The sequence below is a fragment of the Petaurus breviceps genome, unplaced genomic scaffold, assembly GCF_028583685.1.
Source record: "Petaurus breviceps papuanus isolate PSGF00001 unplaced genomic scaffold, PetGlider_PUasm1.0 64, whole genome shotgun sequence".
Taxonomy (NCBI): Eukaryota; Metazoa; Chordata; class Mammalia; order Diprotodontia; family Petauridae; genus Petaurus; species Petaurus breviceps.
The window spans coordinates 3,635,534-3,649,250 of NW_027186428.1; the positions used below are offsets into that span (position 1 = coordinate 3,635,534).

Consider the following 13,717-nt stretch of genomic DNA (forward strand, 5'->3'; position numbering starts at 1 on the left):
GCACGCCGCGCTCCGAGCTGCATCCAATCAGAGCTGCAGCAGTGAGCGTGTCATCCTGTTCTTCCCCAGTGCTTTGCTTGCTGGCGCCATTGAGAGCAGTGCCGCGGAGGAGAGCTGAGGCAGGACAACATAAGCCCTCCCCTGAAAATAAGCCCTCTGGTGTTTTTCTTTCCAAAAAAAGTAATAAAACAGTGTCTTATTATCGGGGAAACATGGTAGAAGCTGCTAGATCTTATGTTATCCTGATTGTGTTTCCACAGTACTCAAATTGTTTCTTCCTGGCTGCTTGTAATATTTTCTCCTTGACCTGGGAACTCTGGAATTTGGCTATAATATTCCTAAGAGTTTTCTTTTTGGGATCTTTTCCAAGAGGTGATGGGTGAATTCTTTCAATTTCCGTTTTGCCCTCTGGTTCTAAAATATCAGGACAATTTTCCTTGAGAATTTCTTGAAAGATGATTTCTAAGTTCTTTTTTTTGATCATGGCTTTCAGGTAGCCCAATAATTTAAAAATTTTCCCTCCTGGATCTATTTTTCAAGTCAGTGGTTTTTCCAATGAGATATTTCACATTGCCTTCTATTTTTTCATTTGTTTGGATCTGCTTAATAGTTTCTTGATTTCTCATAAAGTCACTAGCTTCCTTTTGCTCCAATCTAATTCTGAAGGAATGATTCTCTTCAGTGAGTTTTTGAAATTCCTTTTCCATCTGGCAAATTTGGCTTTTTAAGGCATTCTTCTCCTCATTGCCTTTTTGAGCCTCTTTTGCCATTTGAATTAGTTTATTTTTTAAGTTGTAATTTTCTTCAGTCAGGTTGTTGACTCTCATTTCATGATTTTCTTACATCATTCTCATTTCTCATCCTAGTTTTTCCTCCACTTCTCTTTCTTGGTTTTCAAAATCCTTCTTGAGCTCCTCCATGGCCTACAACCAGTTCATAGTTTTTTTTTGGGAAGCTTTTGATGGCAGGAGTTCTGACTTCATTGTCTTCTTCCTCTTCCATGTTTTGATCCTTTTTGTCTCCCCAAAAGGATTCTATGGTCTGTTTGTGCTTCCTCTGCTTGATCATATTGCCAGTCAGTTACTTGACTTTTGAGCTCTTTGCCACAGTAGAACTCTGCTTCCAGAGAAGATAGCTTTGTCCCTAATTGCTGGGGTTTTCGCAAATGTTAGAGGTCTGAGGAGGGTGCCCCCTTTTTTTTTTTAAGCAATCAGGGTTAAGTAACTTGCTCAAGGTTACACGACCAGTTATTTCTGGGTGTGGTACTGAGTATCTGAGCCAGGATTTGATCCAGGTCATCCCGACACTGGAGCCGGTGCTCTTACTTGCTGAGCCACCTGGCCGCCCCTAAGCAATTGGGGTTAAGTAACTTGCTCAAGGTTACACGGCCAGGTGTTTCTGGGTGGGTGCTAAGTGTCTGAGCCTGGGATTCGATCTCCAGGTGTTCTCAACACTGGAGCCAGTGCTCTTACTCACTGTGCTACCTGGCCCCCCCAGAGGGCGCCCTTTCTACAGATACCACACTGGCAAACTGGCGTTTCTCACCCCAGGACCACCACCCAAGAAAGTGACCCAGATCCAAGCAAGTCAAAGCAAGAGAGATCATGGTCGCTTGGTCCTCCTATGATCTGTAGGCCAGGGGCTCCTGAGCCAGCCATGGGACAGCTGCTGTAGCCTCCGTGCCTCCACCACCTCTCGCCCCTTTCTTTCCAACAGAGTTCCCGACTGACCTTTTACTTTCTTTTTGGCGTTTATGGGTTCAAAAGTCTGGAAACCACCACAGCTGCTGGTGATTCACCCTCCGAAGTCTGCTCCAGCCACCACTGGTTGGGGCTGCCCAGGGGCCAAAACCACTCGGCTCACTCAGGACTGTGCTCGGCTCCCAGAATGCTGCAATGAGCTCTTCCTGTGTAGCAGCAAGCACCCCAAGCGTCCTCAGGGTTTGCTGCCAACACAGGTTCTTGGATCTGCTTTAATAAAGGAAAGCAACTCAAAATGGGTTAACAAGCTTGCTTTAATCAGTCAAACATATATCGTTTACCTCATTCAGGGGAAAAAGGTCAGCACCCCGAACTTCAAAGTATACAGGCAGAATTATCAAGACAGAAACAGATCAAGTAGACAGGTTTCCAAACTGTCCAGCCATTACATCCATACCAAATCAACATCTGGGTTTTTCAAAGGCGGGGGGGGGGGCCCCTCTGGACAACGGCTTCCCAGAATCCATATCAAATCACAGAACACTTCTCAAAGTGAGCCCCAAAACAAAGCCTCAGGGCTTATATAGCCTTCTCCTGGCTCAGAGAATGTAACAACCTTTTGGTTACCACTGGCCAATCAAAAAGTATCTACTGAAAAACAAGCCTCCCACCCCAGGCTCCAGGTGCACTTTAGCCTAGGAGCAGGGACGATCTTTAAAATTTACATTCTCATTACATCCTGTGGGCCTGCTGGGCTGCCTTCTGCAGGAGATTTCTTTCTCCCTGTCACTTTGTGGGTTCTGTAGCTCTAAAATTTGTTTAGAATCATATTTTATAGGTATTTGAGGTGGTTATGGGGGGAGGTCATGTAATTTCTTGCTTCTACTCTGCCATCTTTGCTCAGCCCCTCCCCCCAATTTCTTTTCTTTTTTTAAATTTTAATTAATTTACTTTTAGTTTATCACATTCAGTTCCACAATCCCTTGAGTTCCAAATTTCCTCCCTCTCCCTCTCCTCCCCCCTCCCCTCCCATGGCAGCATGCAATTCAATGTAGGTTCTACAAATACCTTCACAATAAACATTAATCAAGTTGTAAAGAAGAATTATAACCAATAAGGATGAGAAAGAAGGAATGAAACAAAACAAAATACAAATGAGATCAAGTAGTCTGCTTCAATCTGCATTCAGACTCTGTAGTACTTTCTCTGGAAGTGAATATCTCTTTCCATCATGAGTCTTTTGGAGTTGTCTCATAACCTTGCATTACTGAGAGGAGTGCAGTGTATCAAAGTTAGTCTTCACACATACGTTGTGTCTGTAATTGTGTACAGAGTTCTCTTGGTTCTGCTTTCCTTACTCAGCATCAGTTCATGTAAGTCTCTTCAGGTTATTATGAAGTCCTTCTACATCTCAATTTCTTCAAGTATAAAATGTAAGGGTTTGATTATAAAGCCTCTAACATCCCTTCCAGCTCCAAATCTTTAATCTTATGCTAGAGGCAGGTAGATACACAATGGATAGAGGTCCTGGAATCAGAAAGACCTGAGTTCAAATTCAACGGCAGATGCTTGCTAGCTTTGTGATCCTGGGCAAGTCACACTCTGCCTGCCTCAGTTATCTAAACTATAAAATGGGGGTAATAATAGCACCTTCCTCCTAGGATTGTCGTGAAGATCAAATGAGATAAGTATTTGTAAAGTGCCTGGCACATGGTAGATGCTTAATAATTGTTTGTTTCTTTCTTCTCTCAAATATGACCTCCAGAATGGAACATAGCATTCCAGATGTAGTCTGATCAGGGTAAGAGTGCAATGAAATCATCACTTCCTTGACCTACACACTGTGCTTCTATTAATGGGACCTTAGGCGCAATTAGCTTTTTGGGCTGTTAAATTATTGATTCATGTCCCCCAAAAGGCCTGGATCCTTCACTTGAATGACAGTGACATTTCCCCAAACCTGTAGTTCTGACATTGGGTTGAGGTTAGAATAGAGATTTCTGAACTCCCTACTAGCTCTGATCATTTGTTATTTGGTAATAATGCTGGATCAGTAGATAGGGGTCTGATTATTAGAAGGCTTTGAAAGATACCTTTAATGTGGATCATTGCTTTTTTTATTATACTGGAGAAATGGAAGGAGGAAGAGCAAACTAGCAGTCAGAGTGAATTGGGAGTGATGGTGTGAGAAAAATTATGGATCTGTTCAAGGCTGAGCACACAGTAGGCACTTAGTAAAATAGAATTGTATCTCTAAATTTTCAGATATCCCAGAAAGACATCCCATTCAGAAAGTACTGAAGCAAAGACATGTTATTTAGTAGAACCTTGCAGTGGGAGGAAGCGTAGACAAGAGACCTCTGAGGACTCCTTTAAGATTTTTCTGATTTTCTGAGATAGATATAATCAGCAGAGGGAGGCCCTGGGTGCTGCCTGAGTCTGACATTCCCCTCTTCTTTCCCTAGGGATTGAAGGACCTTGGGTGAGATGTTCTGATTGAGTCACTGTTTATCTATCAGTTCATTTAATTAAAAGCCAGGGGCTGGTTTGTAGGCAGGAATTAAGGTCTGTGTGTAAATATTTTCCCCTTGGAGCCATAACTCTTGGAAAACTGGAAGGCAATGGCACATCTACCCTCGTCTGCTGTCTTATCTGGTCTCCCAGCTGAGACAGAATTCTCCTGTTGGAATGATCCTGGCCCCTCCATTGTATGGGGACTGATTAATGACAGGACAGTGGGGGCCAGGAGGAGTGCCTGTAGTATTTGAAGGTCCTTTACCCAGGCTTCCTTGCCTATCTCCCAAATCAGCCACTCCTACTTCCCTTGACCTTGAAATTACAATAAATACATTTTCCTTAGTTTATTAAAAAATGTAAATGTCTTGTATTTTAATAACGAGTATGGAACTACCTTCCATAATATTTTGCTGAGAGGCAGCTTGGTCTGATGGAAAGAACATGGGATTGAGGGCTTGGGATCTCTCACTGAGTTGCTTGTGACATTGAGCAAGTCAGGTCACCTCACTAAGCCTCAGGTTTCTTATCTGTGTGGTTGAGAGGATTAGCCTAGATGGTAAAGACCCTTCTAGCTTTGACATTCTATGTTCTGTGTTCTAAGGTTCTGATATTCTCTGTTCTGTGATGTTTTAAAAAGTTACTTGTTTTTAGTTTTCAACATTCACTTCAATAAGATTTTGAGTTCTCAATTTTCTCCTCTTTCCCACAACGGCATGCAATCTGATATAGGCTCTACATATACAATCATATGAAACATATTTCCACATTACCCGGGTTGCAAGGAAGAATTAGAATCAAAGGGAAAAACCACCAGAAAGAAGAAACAAAAACAACAAAAAAAAGAGCAAATAGTCCGCTTTGATCTGCATTCAGACTCCATAGTCCTTCCTCTGGATGTGGATGGCATTTTCTGTCATGAATCTTGTGGAAACTGTTAGCTCTTCTCAGCAATACAAGCATCTAAGTCTATCAAAGTTGGTCAGCGCCCAATGTTGCTATTACTGTGTACAGTATTCTCTTGGTTCACTCCCCATTTTCACAACCCTACTCTTTCATGATTTCTTTGACCCTTCAGACCTGCCCTCTCTGTTCACTATAATCTGATGTCAGCCTGATAAGTGTGTTTGGGGAAGGGAGCCTGAAGATCTGGTGTGATTGTCCTATCTCCCTGGCAGTCAGGCAGTCCTTTTGTTAAACAAATGCAGTCCAGTAGGGATGTACTTTGTTGAACACCAGTTGAATGTTTGTAGCCTTTCTGTGCTCTGCTGTGGGTGGGATGGGGTAAGGGACCAGACTTGGAGAGGAGCTGGGTGAGGGGTGACCTTGGGGAACTCACACTGCCCTGGGAGAGACAGGACGTATGCGCAGGTTTTGCCAGTGACAAGCAGAGGAATCATGTAGTCATGGGTGAGATGGGGTCTAAGGGCTATAGGAATCCAGAGTATGGAGAAATGGGTTTGGCCAGGGACAGTGGGAAAGATTTGAATGAGGTAGAATGGATGCAGCACCTGGAAGAATAGGAAGTATTTGAATGAAGGGAGTAGAAGTCAGAACAAAGGAGAATAGCAGACCTAAAGCCTCCCAAACACAGGACAGAAACAGGGACTTGGTGAGGTCTTCTGTTGAAGTCTTCAGTAGCCTTATTTCTGTGCCCAACAGTCAACCGTGAACTCATTCTGAAGGCCAGTATGAACAAACACCTTGTGGTGCACAGCAACATGGAGAGAAATGTTGGTGTCCTGCGGCTCTATCCTGGGATTACTGCAGCCATGGTAGGCACAGGCTCTGGGGCTTGGGAGGGTGCCTCAATTTCTGAGGTGATCAAGTTAAACCTCATCTAAATGGATGTTATTATTGGTCTGCCTTCTTTTGAGCAAGAACAATAATCAGAATATAGGATGTCAAGAGGATGCCAGGAATAGTGGATTGAGAGTTCAATCCCACCTCAGTCAATCTCACATTGGTTTTGTGACCTCGGGCAAGTTACTTAACCTGTCAATGTCCCAGAGCTGTCTTAACATCATAACTTGTAGAACAATTGCCATCTACATTGGTATTGGGCATTTCTTCACTAGGAGTTCTCTACACTGATGAAATTAAGAGTTTTGTTTAAAAAAAAGTCAGAGTTGGGGCAGCTAGGTGGTGCAGTGAATAGAGCACTGGCCCTGGAGTCAGGAGGACCTGAGTTTAAATTTGGCCTCAGACACTTAACACTTACTAGCCATGTGACTTTGGGCTTAACCCTAATTGCCTTGCATTCCCTGCTCCAAAAAAAAAAAGACTATGTGTTAAACTTATTGGGGGCGGCTAGGTGTCACAGTGAGTAAAGCGCCGGCCCTGGAGTCAGGAGGATCTGAGTTCGGGTCTGACCTCAGACACTTAACACCCACACCAAAAAACTAGCCGTGTAACCTTGGGCAAGTTACTTAACCCCAATTGCCCTCCAAAAGGCAAAAAAAAAAGTCAGAGTTGGAATAGACTTTAGAATCATGGTCTAACTTTATTGAATCTCTACCTCCTTCTTCACTAGGTCTGTTCCAAACCTTTTCTTCTCAATAGTTTTAGAATAAGAGGCACTGGATTAAAATCCTAGCTTTTCCACTTTACTGCCTGCGTGACCTTGGGCCAGTCACCTAACTTGTCTTGGCCTCAGTTTATAAAAATGAGGGGGCTGGTCTTGATGACTTCTGAGGTACTTTCCAGCACATTTATGATCCTGTGAATTATGCTGACTCTTCTCCAACCCACACCTAAATAGACGCTCCTGCTGCCCTGAAAAGATGCAGAGCATGTGATCTAAACTCCCTTCTCCATCATCCTCCATGCCTCAACACTCAGTAATCTCACTCTCCATCCCCTCCTGTCCTTTGGCTGTAGAAGAAGTGGCGTCCCTCCTCCTCCTCTGGGCTGATCTCACCATCTTCTCCCCAGGCCTTGCCCTTTTCTTTGCCAATCTCAGTCACCCTAGGACTTCAGCTGCTTCCTCTGGACCAATGCTGCCTCAGCTTTGCTTCTACTCCCAGTTTCTTGTCTGGGCTCTAGACCTTCATCCCTATATGTCCACAGGACAGCTTCACCTGGATGTCCCACCAGTGCCTCGGCTGTCCCCCTAAAGCTGATTTTCCTCTGATGGCAAATGTTGTTTCTGTTTGTGTTCCTTCCATTCACACAGGTTTCCATGTTTGTAACTCTGAGGTTACTTTGTGACCTCAAAGGTAACTCTGTGACCCCATTTGGAGTTTTGTTGGCAAAGAGACTGGAGTGGTTTGCCATTTCCTTCTCCAACTCATTTTATAGATGAGGAAACTGAGGCAAACAGTTCAGTGACTTGCCTATAGTCACACTGCTAATGAGTGTCAGAGGCTAGATTTGAACTCAGATCCATTATACTCAAGGGCCAGCACTCTTCACTGTGCCACTTAGCTGCCCAAACTCTGAGGTTACCTTTGAGTCTTTACCTCGTCTTTCCCATCAATTTCCAAGACCTTTGAGTTATATCTCTTTAGTTTCTCTCAGATTCACACCCTTCCCTCCATTCTCTCTGCCATCACCCTAACAAAGCCCTTGTTACCACCTACCTAGACTATTGTGATCATTTTCTTAAATGTCTTTCCACCGCTGTTTTCTCCCCCTTTCCAATCCATCCTTCTTCCTATTGTCCGAATGATATTTCTTACGCATAAATCTGGTCGTATCACTCCTGCTCAAATCTCCAGTGGCTCCCTATTGCCTACTGAGTAAGATTTATACTCCTGTATAGCATTTGAGGCTTTGCATCTGACACCAGCTTCCCTTTCCAACCTTGTGTCGTATGACGTCCTTCCATACACCCTTGTGTTTCAGCCAAACTGTACTATTTTCTCTGTTCCAGGGAGACACTGGGCTCTCCTGCTTTTGCACCTTTGGTCTTATTATTCTCTATCCCTGGAATGTCCTCAATCCCTATTTGCCTATTGAATTACAACTCATTCTTTGTAGACCAATTCAAATGCTGCCTCTTCTGGGAAACCTTCCTTGATTTCCCTGATTGGTAACTCACTTCCTCAGTCCTCACATAGCACTTTGTTTCATAATTCTCTCTTGCATTTACTCTACAGGATATTATATGTTGTGGTAATCTGTGGTTGTATCTTACCTTTACACCAGACTATAAGCTCCCTGAGGGCATGGGCCATGTCTTTTCAAAATGTTAAATGAACGAAAAAGTATTTACTAAGCACTTATTATGTATCAAGTACTGGGGATACGAAGAGGAAAAGTGAGGCACCCTCTACTCAAGGAATTCAACCTCTAATTGGGAGAGACAACACAGTTTTTAAAAGTTCAGTTGCAAGGGCTGCTAGGTGGCACAGTGAATAGAGCACTGACCCTGGACTCAGGAGGAGCCGAGTTCAAATCCAGCCTCAGACACTTGACACACTTACTAGCTGTGTGACTTTGGGCAAGTCACTCAACCCCAATTGCCTTGTCTTCCCCCTTCCAAAAAAAAAGTTCATTTGCAGGGCAGATGAATGTGGGACAGATGACTTGAGGACCTTAGGAAGAAGTGGCTGGTCAAGTGGCAAGGCCTTATCATTCTCCATTTGATCCGAAGCAGTAGAATTGTTGACTCTTATCTCCTCTAGGCTGTGAAGAAACCTGGGTGAAAGGGGAGGGTAGTGGGGGAAGGGCAACCTTGCACCTAGCTGTCTTGGGTGGGTTTTGGGAGACCCAGCCCATGGAGGGGAGGTTTGAGAGGAAGAAAAGGACACTCCTAGGGGTGATTTTTTTTTTTTTTACCATTATCTTCATTTCTAAATATATCCCTTCCCTTTCACCTACCCAGCAAGCTATCCTGTGTAACAAGGAATAAAAAAGAAAAGGCTGGGGGGAGGAGAGGCAAAATACCCTTCAGCAAAACTAACCAACACATCCATCAAATCTGACCATATATACAACGTTCTTTTCCAATAATCGTCAACTTCTACAAAGAAGGGAGGATGGCTCATTCTCTCAACTCCCTCTCTAGGGCCAAACTTGCAGCCACTTCCCAGAACATATGATTAATAAATAAGTACAGAGTGAATGAACAGGTCATAGAATTTTAGAACTGGAAGGAACCTTAGAGCCAGTGCAATCCAGCTTCCTCACATGACAGAGGGGGAAATTGAGACTGAGATGGGGCAGTGACTTGGTTACACGGTAAGTTAGGGGCTGAGCTGGGAATCATAGTCATAACATGTCAGGTCTCATGCCCTCATTTTGCAGATGGAAAAACTGGGTCCTAAAAAGGGAAAGAGACTTTCTCATGGTCACAGAGTGAGTTGGTGGATGAGCCAGAGTTAGAATTTATACATTTTAAGCTAATTAATTTGTAGTCTTATTAGCTTTCAGTAACACCTGGAAAACAGATTTTAAAAATTCAGACTGGGGTGAGACAAGGAAAGGCAAGATTGTTTTTTTTTACTTTACCAAAGGATTCACCATTTGGTTTATTTAATATAATGTCTCCCTGGTGCATTTAAAGTAAAGCTAAATTACAAAAAATTGATTTATGCAGAACTTTTAGGGAGTTAGGTAAAGCTTGATAAATATGTATTGCCAAATTTCCCTGAAATCAAATGATTTGTGAGTCCTAACAATGATTCAAACTTAGTCTGAAATAACATAATTCCATACCAACAGAAAGATTTTAAGCCCTAGGAGCAGGAAATTGGGTATATCTATCCTTCTGGGCCTTGGTGCAGGATTTCAACGACTACTTTGAAGATAAATTAGGACATCCTCTTCCCTAACTAAAGCATATTCCTGTAAGGGATAACTAGTTGCAAAGTGGTCTTAGGCAGGTCATTGCCTATGTTTAGGCTTAGATTTATATAAAAAGCAGAGGAACATTGGACAGACTTTGAAGTCAGAGGGTTTATTAACCATGCAACCTTGGGCAAGTCACTTAACCTCTCTGGGCCTCAGTTTCCCTAACTGTAAAATGAGAAGTTTGAACTAGAGGCCCCTCTCACCTCTAGCCTATGAGTTACTTATTGTTAAAGATCCCTAATCAGAGGGTGTGTGACCACTTGTAAGGAGTTGTGCAGAGATGGTTCTTCTTTGGCCAAAGAGCTGGACCAGATACCTTCCAAGATTCCTTCTTGAACCACTATTTTAAGATTCTGTGATTCTGTCTCTTTGATCCCCAAAATCACACACTGACTGCCATGTGAACTGGATCTTCTAATACAAACAGACACATCTGACTTCAAATGTATCCCTGATACTTGTTAAAATGGAACTTGTAAGGGGAATATGATGCAGGAAGTTTGTACCTCATTCAAAAGAAACAAAGTACAGGGAGTCCCTAAAGTCTGGACACATAGGAAATCTCATTAACTATGCATATTTTCAAGAAATGAAATTTTCGACATTTTATTCAATTAGCATAAATGAGATTTCATAGGAAGACATAGGAGATGTATAGGAAATCTCAGTAATTAATTAAATTAATCTCATTAATATGGAAAATAGTCCCCAATAGCTAATGAAAGCTTTTATTCCATATGAAATTGTCAAGGCTAAAATTTATGTTAATTAAACAAAATGTTGTTAAAAATTTCATTCCATTTCTTGAAAATATGCATAGTTAATGAGATTTCTGATGTGTTCAGACTTTAGGGACACCCTGTAGATAAGGGATTAGTACAGTAACATTCCATGCAATGACTATATCAAGTAATCACACTGAAGTCATGAATACATTGAAATATTGTGTGGGGGAATATCCAGGAACCAGAGGCAGAAAACATTCAGGTGAAGATCAGTGGAGTAAGAAATGACAACTTCGGGGGCAGAGCCAAGATGGTGGAGTAGAAGCACGACCTTCCCGCGGCTCCGGCTTCCACTCTCCTCAATCCATGTAAAAAGGGGACTCTAAACAAACTTTGGAGCTGCAGAACCCACAAAAGGACACAGAGAAGCTAACCTCCCGCTGAGGACAGCCCGGCAGGCCGGCAGGAATCGGCCAGCGCAGCGCTCTGGGAGCCGAGCCCAGCACCACGCCGAGGCTTTAGCCCCAGGGCGGGCCTGACCAGCCGCCAGCCGCCAGCCAGAGGGACTCCAGATCAGCAGCAACTGTGGCCGTTTCCAGATTTATCAATACATAGATGCCAAGGACAAGGTGAGAGGCCAGTGCGGTCTGGACTTTGGGACCCAGGAAGTGGGAGTGCGTGGCTTTTACCCATGGAGCGAGAAACTGCTGAGACGCCAGCACAGCCAGCCAGCGCCACGTGGCGGCTTCAGCTCCTGGCCTGCAGAGTGTAGGGGGACCAAGCACCAGTCTGAGGGGTCATCGCTCTTGCTTTAACCTGATTGGATCTGGATTGCAGTCTAGGGTGGAGGTCCTGGGGTGTGTGTCCAGCTTGTCAGAGCGTGTGGAGACCTCAGAGAGGGCACCCATCTAATACCTCTGGAAGCTGAGAAAACCCCAGCATTTGGGACGAAAACTCCCCTGTCTGGTGGCAGAGTCCTACTGTGGCAAAAAGCCCAAAAGTCAAATCATTGAGTGGCAAAATGAGCAGGCAAAGGAAACAAAGCAGACAGAAGATTCCAACAATACACTCCTATTTTGGGGATAAGAAGGAGCAAGGCATGGAACAGGAGGAAAACAGTGAAGTCAGAACTCCTGCACCAAAAACTTCAAAGGAAAATACAAGCTGGTTACAGGCCATAGAGGACCTTAAGAAGCAGATAAGAGAAGTGGAGGAAAAATTGGGAAGAGAAATGAGAACAATGCAAGAAAATTATGAAATGAGAGTCAACAGCCTGACTGAAGAAAATAACACCTTAAAAAACAGACTGACTCAAATGGCAAAGGAGGCTCAAAAAGGCAATGAGGAGAAGAATGCCTTAAAAAGTCGAATTTGTCAGATGGAAAAAGAATCTCAAAAGCTCACTGAGGAGAATCATTGCTTCGGAATTAGATTGGAGCAAATGGAAGCTAATGACTTTATGAGAAATCAAGATGTGGTCAAACAGATCCAAACAAATAAAAGAATAGAAGGCAATGTGAAATATCTCATGGGAAAAACCACTGACCTGGAAAATAGATCCAGGAGAGATAATTTAAAAATTATTGGACTGCTTGAGAGCCATGACCAAAGTAAGAGCCTGGAAAGCATCCTCCAGGAAGTCCTCAAAGAAAACTGCCCTGATGTTTTAGAACGAGAGGACAAAATAGAGGTTGAAAGAATCCACCGATCACCTCCTGAAAAAGATCCCAAAAAGAAAACTCCTAGGAATATTATAGCCAGGTTCCGGAATTCCCAGATTAAGGAGAGAATATTACAAGCAGCCAGGAAGAAACAATTTGAATATTGTGGAAACACAATGAGGATAACCCAGGATCTGGCAGCTTCTATACTGAGGGATCGAAGGGCCTGGAATGTGATATTCTGGAGGTCAAGGGAGCTGGGATTAAAACCAAGAGTCACCTACCCAGCAAAACTGAGTATCATGTTTCAGGGGAAAATATGATCATTCATTGGAATAGAGGACTTTCAAGCATTCTTGCTGAAAAAACCAGAGTTGAATAGAAAATTTGACATTCAGATACAAGAAGCAAGAGAAGCATGAGAAGGTAAACAGGGAAAAGAAATCATAAGGAACTTATCAAAGTTGAACTATTTTTTTGTTTGAAGCAATCGGGGTTGAGTGGCTTGTTTGGGGTTGCATGGCCAGTTGTTGTTTCTGGGTGTGGTGCTGAGTCTCTGGGCCCGGATTTGATCCGGGTCGTCCCGGCACTGGAGCTGGTGCTCTTGCTCGCTGAGCCACCTGGCCAAAGTTGAACTATTAACATTCCTAAATGGAAAAACAATAATTGTAACCTATGAAACTTTTCTCAGTAGTTGAAGGGATTAGAAATATATATATATGTCTTTATATGAGGGTATGTGGGCATATGAATACATATGTGAATGTGTATATATACGTTTACAGGTATACATAGATAGAGGGCACGGGACCAATTTAACAGGAAGGGATGATACTTAAAAGGTGAAATTAAGAGGTGAGAGGAATATAATGGGAGGAGATGGGGAGAGACAGAGTGGGGCAAACTATCTCATACAGAAGAGGCAAGGGAAAATGGTTACAATGGAGGGGAAGAATAGGAAGGCAAAAGGGAATAGGTCAACCTTATTCCTATTGAATCTGGCTTGAGAAGGGAGGGAAATACACACTAAATAGGGGATCTCACCCTCCAGGAGAATAGGGGGGGAAGGGGATGTGAGGGGGGATGATGGAAGGGAGGGCAGGCTGGGGGGGAGGGAAGTTGGAAGCACCCACTTTTGAAAAGGGACAGGATCAAAGTAGAGAATAGAACAAGTGGGAGGTGGGATAGGAGGGAGGGAAAAATAGTCAGTCTTTTATAATACATCTACTATGTTATTGTTTTGCATTAGCCACACATGTACAACCTACACTGAACTGCTTGTCCCCCCAGTGAGGGTGGGTGATGGGGGGGGAAGGGAATG

General features: G+C 43.3%; 1 protein-coding gene across 1 annotated transcript in view; it reads left to right on the plus strand.

The window, feature by feature from the left end:
* ASPG (asparaginase) overlaps positions 1-13,717 on the plus strand; it is a 129,583-nt gene that overhangs the window by 54,787 nt on the left and 61,079 nt on the right. The window contains exon 7 of the mRNA XM_069103813.1: positions 5,877-5,989. Within this exon, the coding sequence (XP_068959914.1) occupies positions 5,877-5,989 (113 nt within the window). The remainder of the gene's footprint in view (positions 1-5,876; positions 5,990-13,717) is intronic.